General features: G+C 38.2%; 1 protein-coding gene across 1 annotated transcript in view; it reads right to left on the bottom strand.

The window, feature by feature from the left end:
• Window positions 1-388: 388 nt before the first annotated feature.
• Window positions 389-17,533, bottom strand: part of PRKRA (protein kinase, interferon-inducible double stranded RNA dependent activator) — a 17,655-nt gene continuing 510 nt past the window's right edge. The window contains exons 2-8 of the mRNA XM_008567051.1: window positions 16,649-16,937; window positions 12,752-12,774; window positions 12,124-12,202; window positions 10,971-11,088; window positions 9,803-9,897; window positions 3,850-4,024; window positions 389-1,062 (exon numbers count right to left, since the gene is read on the bottom strand). Coding sequence (XP_008565273.1) covers window positions 905-1,062; window positions 3,850-4,024; window positions 9,803-9,897; window positions 10,971-11,088; window positions 12,124-12,202; window positions 12,752-12,774; window positions 16,649-16,937 — 937 coding nt within the window. The 3' untranslated portion in view covers window positions 389-904. The remainder of the gene's footprint in view (window positions 1,063-3,849; window positions 4,025-9,802; window positions 9,898-10,970; window positions 11,089-12,123; window positions 12,203-12,751; window positions 12,775-16,648; window positions 16,938-17,533) is intronic.

Genomic DNA, 17,533 nt, shown 5'->3' on the forward strand with positions numbered 1-17,533 from the left:
TCTGCTCTCAGGGAGTGCTGTGATGTGCCTCTCAGATTTCCATTCAATCCTGGAGGACTTAGTTCTTGGCTTCTGAGAGTGCTGCCAGCAGTCAGCCCTCAGCTGTCAGATCTCTTCAGAACTGCCCTGATGAGAGTCACCTCACCTGAGGTCACAATTCCTTCCTGGCGCAGCCTGCATTCAAAGACTAGTCCCACTGCCCCATATTAGGACAACCCGAAAGGCCATCCTAGCTTCAAAATTCTGTAGGGTCGGCTGAGGCCGCCTTTCAGAAGTAAACTAGAGATATGTAAATAATAGAATATCCACATTAAAATGTTACTCACAAGAATGGCTAAAAAGAAGCGACCAAAGTCAAGTCAGTGGCTCTTCAATAAAATGAGCAGAACCCTATTAGAACAGGTCTTTATTACATGGATTCGAATACACAGCAGACCAATCATGTTCCCTGAAATTTAACAATCACATTCATTAAAAGCCTTTTAGTGCTGTCTCTCAATACTCTAATTCTAAAAGGTTTCTTTTGAGTTCCTTTTACAAAGTCTTGCGTGAAGAAGAGTTTAAGCACCAGTAAGAAAGACTGTTGCTAACAGTAGTTTTATTTCATCATCAACAACAAACATGCAGTTTTTTCCTCCTATGTGCATGGCACTGAAAAATGGGTGCTACACTTTGCCTTGTGGTACAAAGTTTATAAATCCAATATACCAATACAAAGTTGAAGCCATTAAAAAGAGTTTAATAACAACTACTAGGAGATAATTAAAACGAGTGTTGATGTAATCTATCAAGAGATTTAGAAACAACACATAAACTCAAACATTACAGTAAATGTTTTACTTGGGAAGGGGCGAGATGGGAATTTTTTATGTGCGACTGAAGTGATTTCTAAGTTGCTCCAAGTTTACTTTCTCTCTGCTATTATCTTTAAATACTGCAAAGCATTGTGAGCTGCATCACTTTGTGCATTGCCGCAGGAGATACCAGAGCCATGACAGACTGTGATGGGACTGGTCGAAAGTTCTGCGAGACACTGATACTGTCCGTTGGCACTCAGTTCTTCTGTAATGACATATTCAAACATGATGCTTAATGCCAAGTGTGTATAAAGCAGATCCTTCGTAAAAACAACACAGTTTTTATTACTGTCTTTCTCTTTAAGCATCCATGGTATACTACTCCACTTACCCATCAACTTTGTTATGTTTGTATGAACAAAAAAACCCAAAACGACTGCTCAGGTATAGCAGTAGTTCTCAAACACATTGTGGGAACCTTAAAGAAATACAGATGTCTAGTCTCTCTCTCTAGTCCACTCAATCAGAAATGCAGGGTTGGTGGCTGCAGGTGGTTGATTCCCACATTTTAAAGAAAGCTCCCAAGGAAATGCTAATGTGGCTAGTTCAACAGTGTTTGCAAATTACTGAACGATAGCAACTTTGTTAAAAGAGAAAGAACTATTTGCTGGAGGACTGCATTGTATTTTCCACCAGGAAGTCATTTTCAGTAGGCATTTAAACCAGGAAATAATCTTGTTCAGAGCAAGACCTCCCTTGTGCAGAGAGTATGGTTCTCTCTATATATTGTAAATGGGTTATGATATTTTAAAAAAAATGCCTGAACCCAGGAAACAAATACTCTTCTCAATAATTATTACTAAAGATGGTTGAAATGGGGCAAGGAGAAGTAGAAACAGGTGGGATATGATTTATTCAAAGTAATCATATTTAAATGCTATTATTTTAGCTATTTGATTTAGTGGAAAATATCCAGATACAATGGGATTATTTAATGAGCGAAGAGGCTTTCTAGTTCTAGCATCTAGGCTTCTTTTTCTTTTAAATTGAGGCAGAACTCAAATAAAATTAACCATTTTAAAGTAAAAAAATCCAGTGGTATTTAGTACACTCACCATGTTGTGCAACCACCACCTCTATCTAGTCCCCAAACATTTTTATTACCCCGAGAGGAAACCTACACCCATTAGACAGTCACTCCCCATTTCTACCTCCCCCTGCCCCTGACAACCACCAATCTATGTTCTGTCTCTAAGGATTAACCTATTCTGGATATTTCAAATAAGTGGAATCATATAATGTGAACCTTTTGTGTCTTGACTTCTTTTACTAAGCATAATGTTTGTGAGGTTCATCCACATTGTAGCATATATCAGAACTTCATTCCTTTTTATGGCAGAATAATATTCCATTGTATGTATATTCCACAATTTGTTTCTCTACTCATTCGTTAGTAGACAATTGGGCTGTTTCCACCTTTTGCCTTTTGTGAATAGTGCTGCTGCGAACATGTGTGTACAGGTATTTGTTTGAATACACTTTTCAATTCTTTGGGTATATACCTAAGATTGGAGTTGCTGGGTCACATGGTAATCCATCTGAGGAATTAAAAACTTTTCTCATGGTGGCCTAACCATTTTACATTCCCATCAGCAATGTAAAAGTTTCCAATTTCTCTATATCCTTGCCAACACTTTACTGTTTTCCATTTTCTTGATTATAGCCATTTCGGTGGGTGTAAAGCAGTACCTTATTGTGGTTTTGATTTGCATTTTCCTACTGACTGATAATGTTGGGCATCTTTTCATGTGCTTTTTGGTCATTTGTGTACTTTCTTTGAAGAGTATCTAGGTTCTTTCAAAGGTAGCTATATAGATGCTACACAGACTGGTTTTTAGACTGCTGTTCTATAATTTACAAAAACTCTTCAGTTCTTAAAATTGGTAAGAAGTGTTTCAAAGGCATCATTAATTCATAATCTAAAAATTCATCTCAGGTTTCCTTCTTTTCCCAGATTCTATATCTTCCATAGTCCATTCATGATACGGCTCATTCATCCCTGGATCTCAAAGCCTCAGGAAACTGTAAACACTAATAAATATGTATTGAATGAATGGTCTCTCATCAGCCACCTTTTCTGACCATCTGTCTGCACTAACTTCCTAGGTTCTGCATCATTCTCTGTTTATCATTCAATCCCAAAGTAGCGGTTCTTTCAGACCTGATATGCTAAGCACCCTACTTCCTCAGTGCTAGTAGCTCTAACTATATCTCAGTGAGGTTGGAATAGGAATATCAAATTCTTCACACTATATGCTGATGTTAAATCAAGACACCAAACACACACACACGCATACAATTAACCAGCTTATAAACTGAATTAAAAGAAAATCCACATTAATTTGCCTTCCCATCTGTGTGTATTTGTCTATCTAAACGACTAAGGGCTGGAGAAAATACAGACAATCATAGCTGGGATGGGATAAAGCTACAAATTGAATTGTCTCCATTTACCTCCTAGAATTGGCACACAGTGACAAAGTGAAGAGGCCTGGCCCCCACATACTTGGTACTTGTGCTAGAAATGTGGGTGCCTTTTCATTTGCCAAATTACTCAACAGGGCAAGTTTAACAACTAGTGTATCTGCTGGGACTCTTCCCCTAATCTTGCTCTACCACTGAGTAGCTAGGTGATCTTGGGTACATTTCTCAATCTTTCTGTGCCTTACTTTCTTCACTTATAAATAAGGATAATAAAAATTATTTCATAGAGTTTGTCTGAGAATCCAGTAAGTTGATATACGTAATGTCTTTAGAACAGTGTCTGGCACACAGTAAAACTCTGTAAATCTTATCTGTTGTTTTTATGATGTAGGCTATTAATGCTATCCACAAGAATGAGACATCTAATTATGTATATTACTGCTCTGGTAATTATAGATAATTAGAATCTCTGATCAATGAAATAAGTTATAAAAGAAATTTTTGTTTTTCAAACACATTTTAAAAAGAAAAATGTCCTGGAAGAAGCCAAAGAAAAAAAAAATCATACCTATATCCAAATAAGTTATATTAAAACCTTGTTCCTTGGCAATTTCACTAAGCATCTGGATGTGATCAATATTTGGAATACTAAGGAGGCTTCTTTTCAGTAAGTTGATCTTTTCACCAGGAGAATTCCTCAGAGAATGCCAGGTACATCCTAAAGAATGTCCTACTACATTTGTCTGAAAAACAGAGATGAATATTTAGACACTTCATTAGGACTGGGTTCCAACACCAGTACCAGTAGAATTAAAAGTATAGTACTTATTAAGCACTCACATTTAATCCTTTAAAAAGCATGTTTAAATAGATACCATTTGGTCAACTTTTCAATTTAAACTAGACAACACTAACAAGTATATACATTTGACAAATATAACAATATTTAAAAAAAGAAAAAGAAGAAGCCCTTGCAACAATATGCTGAAGTATTTAAAAATACTTTTTTGAATGGTACAAAGGTTTCTCAGTGGAATTTTCTGATGGTCCCATTAAGAGGTATAAGATATTAGAGAGAACCATAAGCAAATCTGCAAAAAAATGAATCTGCCTAAAGGGGCAATTTACAAATTAAAATAGGAAATTATGGTTTTTTGTATAAATATCAATCATTATAACTGACAGCTGTAAAGCAGAAAACAAAAATAATGGTAGAAACGTAAAATATGCAAGTTGGGTTTGAGAAGAACAAATTCAAATGAATGGTAGGATGTCAAAAAGTTCTTATCAGACTTATATCCCAGAACCTAACTGAGTTTATTTTCCTCCTTTTTCTTTCTTCTCTTCCTCTTTCCTTTATTCTCCCCTATATCCTTCCCTTTTCATCTCTGGTCTTAGAATGCTTGACATTTCTACATTAGTTCATGGCTCTCAAATTGTTTCCATAAGTCATTAATAAAAACAACTACTTTCTGAAGTAGGGTAACTAACCTTAGTCTTATTTTATTAATGAGCCTGAGAGAGGTGAAGGGATTTTCAAAAGATCATAGGAATGGGCATGATATAGAATTTCAAGTGATTTGTTCCATTTAGAAAATAAAACACATTCCTTGATTGGAAATTTTAAAAGTACTATTAAAATCATATTAATTCACATGGTAAAAAATACACATGCAACAAGAACAAATATATAACGAAAAGTCTCTCTTCCTTACCACCCCTTTCCCGAAGACTTCTGTTCTACTCCCCAGAGGTACTCGCTGTTAAACATTTACTTCAGTGTCTTTTCATAATTGTTCTATGCAGATGCAAGCACATACACATATATAATTTTTTAAACAAAAATGATAATTTACTCTTCTACATCTTGTTCACTTTTTCTCATATTAGCACACATAATGCACTATATTTATCTTATCAGTCTCCAACTATGGGTTTTAGATTATTTCTGCCTTCTTGCTTTTACTAAAAGTGCTGCAATAAACTGTTTTGCACTTGCATGAGGTTCTCTGTAGAATTATTTCTAGAAGTGAAACTGCTGAGTCAAAGAACATGTGTGCTTTAATTTTGATAAATACTTCCAAGCTGATTTCTGAACCAATCTGTACTCCCACCAGTTGTCTTGGAGGGTACTTGTTTTCTCACAACCTCGCCAATACTGGGCATCCTCAAACTTTGTGATTTTTGACAATCTAAAAGGTTATCTTATCTTGCATAAATGAAGTTGAATGTTTTCTTTTCTTCTCTAATCATCTGTACTTCTTCTATAGGGCTGTCTTTTTTATTGATGTGTAAGAGCTTTATATGTAGTACTGAAAACAACCCTTTATAGTCATGAGCTGAAAATGATTTCTTCCCACTCTGTTTTTATTCTCTTGATTTTATTTATAGACTTTCTGCTGTACAGTAGATTTTATGTAGTCAAATTTATGGATCTTTTACTTGAAGTTTCTAGATTTTAAATTATGCTTTAAAAGAATTTCCCCATGCTAATATTTTTTAAAAAGGAAAGCTCTTCCATGTTTTATAATACTTGATCCTTCTGAAATTTATTTTGGTGTAAAAAATAAATTAGCGTCCTAAATATAGGTCATACACATACACAAATATATACACCGCCCCCCAAAGTGGCTATAAGTTGTTTCTGTATCATTATTAAATAATCCATTCTCTCACCCACTGTTACGAAATCGCACTGTTACCGTGTACTATGTTCTTATATGGATTAGCGTCTACACCTGGATTTTATCGCTATAAGTTGTTTCTGTATCATTATTAAATAATCCATTCTCTCACCCACTGTTACGAAATCTCACTGTTACCGTGTACTATGTTCTTATATGGATTAGCGTCTACACCTGGATTTTATCCTGTCTATTCCTGTATCAGTAACCTATTTTAAAGACTGTAGTTTTTACAGTATGTTTTGGTCTCTGCTAGGGTAGCAACACCTCCCCCCCAACCCCTTACTCTTCCTTTTCAGTTTTTTTTGGCTATTCTTGAGGGTTTATTTTTCCAGATTAACTTAGTAAAGTTGTATCAAAGTCCAAAATGGGGCCGGCCCGGTGGCGCACTGCTATAGTGCGCCGCTTGGGAGCGTGGCGGCATTCCCGCCGAGGGTTCAGATCCCACATACAGACCAGTTCCCGCTCACTGGCTGAGCGAGGGGCGGGCGCAGCACCGAGGGTTGCGATCCCGTTGCCGTTCCCGGTCCGGTACGGGCGCGACACTGAGGGTTGCGGTCCGTTGCCGGACACGAAAAAAGACAAAAAGGAAAAAAAAGAAAAAGAAAAAGTCCAAAACGAATTAGGGTAGATTTTGAGTGAGACTACATTACGTTTTTATGTATTTACAATACTAAGTCTGCCTATCGAAAACAAAGAGATAGCTCTACAGTTTGTCCGTTTTTGTTATATCCTTTAGTAGAGTTTTAAAGTTTTCCTCAGTGGGTCCTGAACGTTTCTTTTTAAGTTTATTCCCAAACATACTATTTCTACTATTGAAGATGGGATCTTTTATATTCCAGGTCTTATTATTTGTAAATAGGAAAACTATTGGGGTTTTTTTCTAGTGTACTTTTTCTCTTTTTAAGTTTATTCCCAAACATACTATTTCTACTATTGAAGATGGGATCTTTTATATTCCGGGTCTTATTATTTGTAAATAGGAAAACTATTGGGGTTTTTTTCTAGTGTACTTTTTCTGGATATATTTTCTATTTTTCCATAAAATGCCCAGTGTTATCAAGCTTCATAAGTTTTGTTAATCAGTGATAACACATACAGCAAAATACCAAATGTTACGTAGTATAAAAGCAACACTCCTCACCTTCCCTCTCCCCACCTACACTCCCCTTCCCAGAAGCAATAATTTTTAACTTTCTGCTTTTAATTATCCTGGTTTTTACCATCAAAACTCTAAATAATTTGAGAGAGCTATTGGCTTTGTATATTAATTTCATGACCAGATATCTGATGAATTCTCTTACCATTTCTAGTAGTTTATCTCTAGGGTATTACAGGGATATAGTCATATCATTTGTGGCTAATAATCATTTTTATCTCCTTTTATTTCCAACTTTTTATTGTTTTCTCTTGTCTAATTATATTGGTTGGTACTTTCAGAACATGGTAAAATAAAAATGGCGTTAGAGGGCATCTTTGTCTTATTTCTGATATTGATGGAAATGGGTGTAATGTGTAAACATGTAACCACAATTTTAGTTTTCCTGAAAGTTTTTATCAGTAATGATTGCTGAGTTTCATCAAATGTCTTTTTGTCATCCACTGAGAGGATTGTTTCTTCTCCTATGACCCATTAATGTGGTTAATTATAGTAACAAATTTACTAACCTTAAAATATCCTTGCATTCATAAAATAAACCCTCTTCATTTATGGTATATTATTCTTTTAATGTTCTATTTTATGAAGGTATTTCACCATAAAGAAGATCAATCCACACTTTTTGCTCTGGCGGGATTTGCTATTGTCAGGTTTTGGTGTTTGTGTTATGTTGGTTTTGGAGAATAAATTTACAAGCTTCCCTTATGTTAGATATATTGTCTAGAAGAATTTAAATAGAACTGGAAATTATCTCTTTCTTGAAGATTAGGTAAATTTCACCTGTCTGTGCTTTGTGATTTTTTTTTGGTGTTATCTCTGATCTAAATTTAAAAAGTAACTGCAATGTTTTATATTTTTCTATTAAAAAAATTAAACCCAAATCATATTACTTATTTGTATACAGTCTTTGATTTTTTTCTACAGAATGAGCCCTTATTTTATTGTAAGCTCAGTGAGGACATTGCTATAGTTGTGCCTTCTCATTTGCCACCCAATATGCTACTCTCTGATAATGTACCACAAGACATACCTATCTAAGAATATCAGAATCTCAAGTTATATATCATGTGTAGCCATTCTCTAAGTTCCATATCTTTTTGCCCAGCTGCCTATTATTCAGTTCTCCACTTAGATGTTCCAGACACTTTAGACTCACTATATCTTACCTTTAGCTCATTATCTGCCCCCTCAAATCCTACTGATCTTCTGTGTTCCCCATATTATTGAATGGTACCACCATCTACAGACTGAGTATTCCTAATCCAAAAATCTGAATTCCAAAATGCTCCAAAATCCAAAACTTTCTGAGCACCAACATGCTCAAAGGAAATGATTATTGAAGCATTTTGGATTTTCAGAGTAGGGATGCTGAACCAGTAAGTATCATGCAAATATTCCAAAATCCTAAAAATTCAAAATCCAAAATACTTCTAGTCCCAAGCATTTTTAATATGGGACTCTCAACCTGTTCTCAGTTGCCAAGCTAAAAAAGATTTATTTCCTCCTTTTTCCTTACTCCCCACACTCAATCAATTACCATGCATGCCCTTTCACTCCAGTTTTCTAAATAATTTTTAAATCTACCTATTTCTTTCCATTTCCATTGCCATTACCTTAGTTTAGGTCACCATCACTTCTCATCTGCTTTCTATGACAGCATTCTAGCAGGTCTCTCTGATCCTAATATTCACTCACTCACCATAATACAGCCAAGTGATTTCCCTTCTAATGTAAAAATTAGATCCTGTACTTCCCAGATTAAAATTCTTTAATGACTTTGTATACCCTCAGGATAAAATTCAATCTCCTTAATATAGTAGTCCCTTTTTTTAATTTTTATTTTTTGGCAGCTGGCCAGTATGGGGATCCAAACTTTTGACCTTGGTGTTATTGGCACCATGCTCTCCCAAGCAAGCTAACTGGCCAGCCTTTTATAGTAGTCCCTCTAAGATATAACCCCTCCCTACCTTTCTGATCTCATTGTTTGAGCTTCTCTCCCTCCAACACTATGATCTCGACAAACCAAATTACTTAGGGTTCCTAGATTGCCTACAATGTTTCACTCCTGGGCCTTTGCACATGCTTTTTTTTCTCTCTGAAATTATCTTCTCCCATTCTTGTAGTATAGGTCATGGCTTAAATATTACCTCCTCCTGGAAGCCTTCCCCAAACCCCTAGTCTTGGTTGGATGCTTTCTCCTATGTTCTCATATCACCCTCTGTAAGGACCAGTTTGTAGAGTTCTTTCCTCTCTTTCAGGAGGCTGTAGACTCCTTAGGGACAGAGACTGCTTATTTGCTGTATTCCAGTATACGGCACAAAGCATGGCACACAGTATGAGCTCACTCTATGTTTACTAAGTGGATAAATGAATGAATGAACAATGGCATGGAAATGTGCTGTCACTATGAAGGCAAAAGTGGCATTACTGGACTATCATCTTTAGATCCCATCCCATTATGCTAAATTTGACTGTCTCCAAGCACTTTCATCTGGTCACCCTTGTGACCCTGGCTCACATATGGGAAGCAGCTAAAATTGGAGTAGTGTATAACTGAATAATGAAGAGATCTGAAAAAATTGCAACTCTGAAGTGTCTGTACAACAAGAAATCAAGGAACGTTTCCTACAGCAAGAGATGCTTAATTATATTACCGTAGCTGTCTGATCATTACTTACTAAAGAAATGTGGTTCTCTGGAGAAATAGTACTAAATTTGGCAAGAAATTTCTCAGCAGCATTTCTCTTGGCTTGTTTTTTTGATGCACCCTTTCCTAAATAAAGAAAAAGAAATGGTAGATTTAGAAAAGAAATTAGTGTTCATAGAGGATGATCAAATGTATATAGTATTATGTCTAATCAGAGAAGAAACTCATGTTTTTTCTTTAACAGTTATATTTCCCTATGTCTAGCTTTAATGAACCATATTTAGTTTAATTCTGACCGATTATTCAGATTTATACAAATACATTAGAATTACAGCTCCTATCTGTCAATGTCTATTTCCTGCTTATGATCTTCTGTAAACTGACAACCATGTGGAATTTCTTGCTTTAACATGAATAAGAAAGGCATTGGAGCTGCTGGAATTGAAAGACACCATCAGTTATCTACTTCTATGCCTTTGTTTTACAGATTTAAAAACTGAGGGTGATTAAGTAATTTGCTTATCCTTGCAAATCAAAGACTAAAGGAAGCCGAGGTTCCTGCTTTTGGCCCAGTACTTTCTGTAGTGGCCCATGCTACCTCTCAAGGGTAAACAGTGCCTATTAGTTGAAACTAATATATACCTAAGGTAAAATCCCATTTTAAGCCACTTTAAAAATGACAAAAACATGCCGGCAAAGTTAACACAGGAATTCTCACTAGTACTTTTTTATATAACTGCTTTTTCTCATAGTTTATAGTCCTTCACAACACAGAAGTTGCTATTATTAAAAAAGATCATTTCTACTTTTAGCTCACTATAATTTTTGCCTTCTAATCTCTTAAAAATCATCTCAATTTCAAATGTAATCTTTTAGTCCTATTTTCTAGAATAGCTGTTGAAACTCCAAGAGTTTACTATTTCTTTTTCTCCAAAATGAGTTTTAAGTCACCAAAACATCAATAAAAATTAAAGTACAGAGCCAATAATTTGTCTTTCTACTAACAACCTGAAGCTTAATAATAATAATAATAATAACTTATTTATACTTAAATTCAACCTTAGATAGTTAGAGATAATAGGAGTGCATCAAATTTTTTTGCCCACAGAAATATTTGAAAAGATATTACAACAGAAATTTCTATGGTCATTCATCACCTGAAAATATTTCAAAAGTCTTTAATTATAAGAAATAAGTACCAGTTTCCATAAATGATTCTAGCCTGCAAATTGTAGTATATTCTCTCTTATGAGCAGGTCCTCCCTCCTGGGAAAGGGTATATTCAGGAAGTCTCCAGCCATGATGAATAGCCAATTCCTATAACATCAAAATGAGGCTTTAATAGTAATTTTAACTATGTCATGACTCAATCACAAAAATGATACTCTTTCTTGATTTTGATTCCATTTCTATTTATATATTTGAAAAGGATAATGATATTCTGCAATGGAAAAATGAGGGAAGATCCTATATTTCCCACATTTTATATCTTTATACCATAATACCAAAACTGAAGCAGCTTTGTGCTATGAATGGCATTCTTCCATTAAGCCATAGTGAGCTGATATCGGAGTTCAATTAGAAAGACAGGCTGTTAAGACCTTTTTTGGGAACACTAGAGGAGACACTAGAGGCCTCACTGCCATCAGTTCCTAAAGCTATAGATTTCCAAACTCGCATCTGGCTAACCGCTGCATTCGATCAACAGCAGATGAGGAGCAGAGACATCAACAGACTCAGACAAGGTTGAGGACAGACAGAAAAACTCATAGAGCAGGAAGAAGAGCACAAAGGACTGGGTGGGTAATGGGGAAGGGAGGGTCCAAGAGAGCACACGGATAATCTGCAGGAAAGATATTCTGCAAGCAGAAATTCAAAGCTAAATATATGTGTGTGTGCGCGAGCGCATGTGTGTGTGTACACACACATTTTTTTTTCCTTTGGTAGAATAGGCAATAAGTAGAATACTTCCTTTTTTTGAGTTAGGTTAGTCAATATGGACTCTTATAAAGTCTTCTGTCTCAACAGAAGCAGAAAGGTTTGACACAAGAGTGGCAAGAAATATTCATAAAGTATAAAACACTCTACCCTGAGGTCCTGTTGATCTCAAATGAGAATTCCACAAACTGAAAGAAGATAATGTATATAGGAGAAAATCCAAAACATAAATAAATAGGAATATAATTTCAAGATAGTTCTGTCATATCTAATACCATAACTTGGAAAACAAAATATTTCATTATCTTATCTTTAAAATATTGATTCCTTGTCCTAGTCTCTGTGATATTATCAAATTATTATATCTTTTATCATTAGACAAAATGTTAAGTATGGAAAAATTGTACAACTTACCTGTAATAAACCAATAGGATTAAGCTGGTTCTTCGGTTGCTTGGAAGGGTCAGGCATTAATGGGTCAGGAACTGCAAAGCTAAACATTTTTCAAAAGTGTTATAAAACAAAATAATTTCCTGCAAATTACTAAATAAATGACAAGCATTTTCTGCTTAACCCTCTATGCCTTTGCTCTTGTCATTCCTTCTACATAGAATGTCCTTCTCTCCAGCCTCTTTTATGGGACTCTGATCTATCTGTCATCCAAGGTATATCTCAAATGTCACTTCCTCTAAGAAGCCTATCCTTTTACCCCAATGGATCATAATCTTTCCCTCCTTTTAACCATTTAACATTTGGTTTGACCCTTCAAGGAAATTGTTTTACCAAAAATTACACACTCTTGGGGCCGGCCCGGTGGCGCACTGCTACAGTGCGCTGCTTGGGAGCGCGGAGGCGCTCCCGCCGAGGGTTCGGATCCCACATACAGACCGGCCGCTCACTGGCTGAGCAAGGGGCGGGCGCAACACCGAGGGTTGCGATCCCGTTGCCGGTCCCGGTCCAGTACGGGCGCGACACTGCGGGTTGCGATCCGTTGCCGGCCCCGAAAAAAGACAAAAAGGGGGAAAAAAAAAAAATTACACACTCTTGGGGCCGGCCCGGTGGCGCACTGCTACAGTGCGCTGCTTGGGAGCGCGGAGGCGCTCCCGCCGAGGGTTCGGATCCCACATACAGACCGGCCGCTCACTGGCTGAGCAAGGGGCGGGCGCAACACCGAGGGTTGCGATCCCGTTGCCGGTCCCGGTCCAGTACGGGCGCGACACTGCGGGTTGCGATCCGTTGCCGGCCCCGAAAAAAGACAAAAAGGGGGAAAAAAAAAAAATTACACACTCTTACAAATACAACATCCCTCACCTCCTCTCTCCCCTGTTCAGACTGTAAGTTCCCTGATGGGAGCACCTGTGTATAGCTCACCTACATAAGTTTTGTAGTGTCTTGTACGTAATATGTGCTTAATAAACATATATTTAAAGTACACTAACATATACTACACAAAAAAGGAAGACTATCAGCCAGGAAATTTAACCTGACTGTGGGGATAATACAGATCATAAACGTTGTTTTTCATCCAGATAACTATGGAAGAGTGATCTGTTTGATCTATCATCTGCTGGGTACAAGGATAATCCCCTAAGATTTATATGTATCCTGCATAAAATAGATGGCCTGCATGAATCTGGTTTCAGCATGTGGGAATTGTGATTAGGGAAAAAGAGAACAATCTCTTTTAGGTAGTCTGAAATTACTAGTTACTTGGGAGACCAGTGTCTCATGTGGAATAAGCTACACTGTTACCACGTAGGCAACTGGAGAGTCATTTCTTCCATGACAGATGAGGTTTAGCTGTTGCCACCTCCTCAAGTTTCTTTTCCAACTGCCAGAATTTTAAGCTTTACATAAGCTGATGAGATGTGAGTATTCACTTACAATGCTGCATGCTGAAGCTACCCAAATAATTGTGATAAAGAAGTGAGAAAGTCTGTATTAAATTGGGCCACTTTAGGCCTGATTACAGCTTAGTAATTCCCATATTATCCATCAAGAAGCACAGATATATAGTAAAGTTTGTTAGCTTTTTTTGTTGACAAAGTGAAGTGCCCATGTGCAGAAAGGACACTCTGTACCCTCATTTCTACAAATGTACTCAACACTTTGGGTTGACCTTTGGGCAACACAGAAATAGCATGGCCATCGCCAGTGGGAGAAGAACCCAATACTTGCTGTGCCACTTGGTGTATCTTGAAAGCTAGCATAAGTTAATTATAATGCATGACCCTAGAGAATCAAGTATTATCTTGTGAAATCCAAGGCTTGTCTTAGGCAAGTGCTTTTCTATGGGGTTGCCAATGGCTGATTCTAAACTATGCAAAAGGTGTAGAATAACTTAGGAAAAGAGAGGAATACTGGACAAGAACCCAAATACACCCTTAATCCAAAATTCTTGCTATGGCTGGGGAAAAAAAAAACCATCCCAAATTTCCATGGGCCTATGCTGTCAGCCATGAGCAGATAATACTAGACTGTACTTCAAACACATTTAAGTGCACTTAAGGGAAGAATCTGAAGGCATGCCATGTTCCAGAGTGTGCCTAGTGGAAACCAAAGGACACCACTTTATGACACATGAGATGCTCCATGACCAATACTCTTTCCAAAAGCACCTAAAGTGGTAAAAAAAATTTAATTTGGAAAGATATGTCAAGAATTAATATCCCACTTAACATTCTCTTGTATTTGGTATAAATTTTACAATAAAAGGAAATCTGTTTCCTTCTTCCAAATTGGAATTCCTAAAAGAACACTTTTAGCCGATCTTTTTCCATTTCATACCTTGTTTTCTTCAGTGTAGAAATAAGCACATCTTAATACAGACTATTATTATTTGCCAGAAATACTCTGGATTTCTACTGTTGTATCCCATTCCCCCCCCCCCGCCCCCAAAATGTAAAGTCTAGTTCACGAGAGCCTTCATTTAATAGCTAATTGCTGGACTTAATTGGATAAAGTTGTTTTTAATGGATGATGTTTTCACAAGAAAATAACATTTTAGAGCTAAGTCACTAATGTCTGTTCACCTTGCTGTTTTTGTAAGCATATTCAAATTTTTAATCCTACCTTAGCCATGATATTTTTGAGCTGCAGAATAGAAAGAAATTTAGCTCACCAAATACTTGCATCCAAGTAGTTGGGTATGGCTGAAGTGTCAGAGCTTTATGGAAGGAATTTTGAGATAAAGGGCTAGAGAGCTGAGAGGTGAGGGAAGAGGTACTGTAAATTTGTGCTTTTCAAATTTTAATGTGCACAGAAATTGCTTGGGAATTTTGTTATAACTTATACTCTAATCCCATACATCTGGAGTGGGCCTGATATTCTGCATTTCCTTCAAGTGCTCAGGAGATAGCAATACTGCTGTTGTCTATACTTTAAGAAGCAATGTTGTAAGTCATGTTAAGAAATTTGCATTTATCCAGAGGTTGATAAGGAAACCACTGAATGGACTAAGAAGAGGAAGACAAATTAGAATGCTGGAAAGAACACTGGTTGTTGTGCGGAGAGTGGCTATCATGAGACCAGAAGACAAACAAAACAGCTCTGACTATAGCTATAATGCAAGTGAGAGATGACAGTGGCCTGGATGGGAAGAAGAAGCAGACAGATCCAACAGATATTTAGGAGATGGGGTTTAAAAACAGATGGACAAGATGGAAGGAGACAGGAAGGAGTCAAGAAGATGAAACCCAAATGTCTACTGAGCAACTGGGTGATTGTGGTGCCTCTACAGAGAAAGCAGGGGGAATGGGTTTGAAGGAACAGATGAATTCAACTTGGGACCATGAGACTGAGGTGCCTTTGCACCATCAAAGAGAAGATGCCCTTGCACCATCAAAGAGAAGATGCCCAGCAAGCACAGGTTGATAGCATTGTTCTGTAACTGCGCCTGGGCTGAAGATAGAGATCTTGGAATTACTAGCCTTTTGATGGTATTTAGAAGAGTCATGGAGGCAGATAAACTTACACAGGAAGACAGGGTAATATGAGAGGGAAAGGGGAACCATTTGTGAGTCCAAATGGTTGCCATAGGTTTGCTAAACCCTGGTCTAAAACACACTACTAAAGCGGTAATGCAGTGTTGACCGGATGGTTCACAGGACGAACCTTCCAGCAAGCACCTACGATCACATAGACAAAAAAGCTTCAAAATTTTCTAAAAGTGGCTTCAATGAAAATAAAGGACTCCAGATTTCCAGAGAAACAAACAAATGATGCCTTCAGATTACCAGATGGTGGAACAGTAGTCTTCCTACTAAATTTTTTTGTTGGCATTCTTCCAAATTAAATTTAGTATTCAACACTTTTTGTGTTTGCAATTAAACAGATACATAAAAAAGTCCACTTTTACAAAATAGCAACTTCAGTTATTTGCTCAAGCTCACAGACCAAAAAAAGTCTGAACTTTGAAACTTCAATGCTATGTGACCTTGGACATTTTACTTATAATCTCTCTGAACCTATTTCTTCATGTATAAACAGTATAAAGAAGGGGATACTATCTTATACCAAATAATTGTACAGTTTCAGGCACTAGAAGCTGCTATGCAATATAGTGTATGCGGAGCCTTCTGCCCTTCCTCATTTTGCTTAGATACAGAATCAAGAGGAGTATAATAAAGCTAAAGTGCCAAATGAGTCCTATATATAGAGAGGAGAAGCTCAGGAATTTCTGGGGTCACGCCTCCTGGCATCTACTATAATCTATGACACTACGAAACTTGACAGCATCTACTGACCCGGCATTGACTGCTCCAAGAACCTTTCCCGCTTCTCCCAAATTCTTAGACGAACTCTAGGAGCATCCTAGGGTATGAGAGGAGGCTTACAGGATGTTTGGATTACTTTTCAGTTTCTGAGCTTCCGTTGTATCCGGGGAAGAGAAAATTTAAATAGAGAATCAGATAAATCTGGAAAATCTTAATGATGTAAGATAAGAGATCTCAGTTTCAGATTCTGCTCTCTGTAGCTGTCTCTGTAAAAAAGGCACCTTTCTCCTAACTGAAAAGCAACACCAAGTCTCGGTCATCGGAGCTAACTGTGCATACAGACCTGTGCAGGTTACGTCACCAACGGTTACTCTGAAGGTGAACGTTGGCACGTGTATTTGCACATCGGATCTTTCACATTCATAAACCGGGACGTTCTTGGTCTTCATGCCATATTCGTGTAATACCTGAATCGGTGTTTTCCCTGGCTTGGCTGTTACCATCTTCCCCAAACTGCAAAAACCAGAAAAAGGTGTGCTTTGTATGCCAAAGCGGAGAGGCAAGCAGAAGCATACAGAGGCCAGTTTTGACCAGCGGTGGCAGAGAAGGCGCCTTCAATCGCTGGCGGCCAGGACCAGAGCTGGCGAGGCCAGGGGACACCTGTCACCGGCTCCGCTGCAGCAGTCACCCGGCAGCGGCGAGCAGGGTGGGGGAGCTCTTTAAAGAGAGAGCTTGAATGCGGGTAGGAGGGATTCTCAGGGGAACAAGGAAGGCACCGGCTCTGCATCCTCTCAGGACCTAGCCCACGATCCCTTTCTGGGCGCAGCGACCTCACGCCATATTTGCCCACCCCGCGCACCACCCAGGCCCACAGGAGGGGCGGGGCCCAGCCGCAGACCCCGGGCCGAGCGCCCGCAGCGCCAGGAAGGGGCTTTACCCAGAATGCCGCAAGAGCCGGCGCCTCCGCCCCCGTCCCCGCTGCCCATGCTGCTGGCCCTGCGGCCCCGACCGCCCAGGCGCTGACCTCAAGGTCCCGCTGTCCCCACGCTCCAGCGGCGGGGCCCCGGCGCGACGCCCACCCTGGGACACGGCGAGAAGGGGCCGGCCGG

The sequence above is a fragment of the Galeopterus variegatus genome, unplaced genomic scaffold, assembly GCF_000696425.1.
Source record: "Galeopterus variegatus unplaced genomic scaffold, G_variegatus-3.0.2 Scaffold287, whole genome shotgun sequence".
NCBI classification, from domain to species: domain Eukaryota; kingdom Metazoa; phylum Chordata; class Mammalia; order Dermoptera; family Cynocephalidae; genus Galeopterus; species Galeopterus variegatus.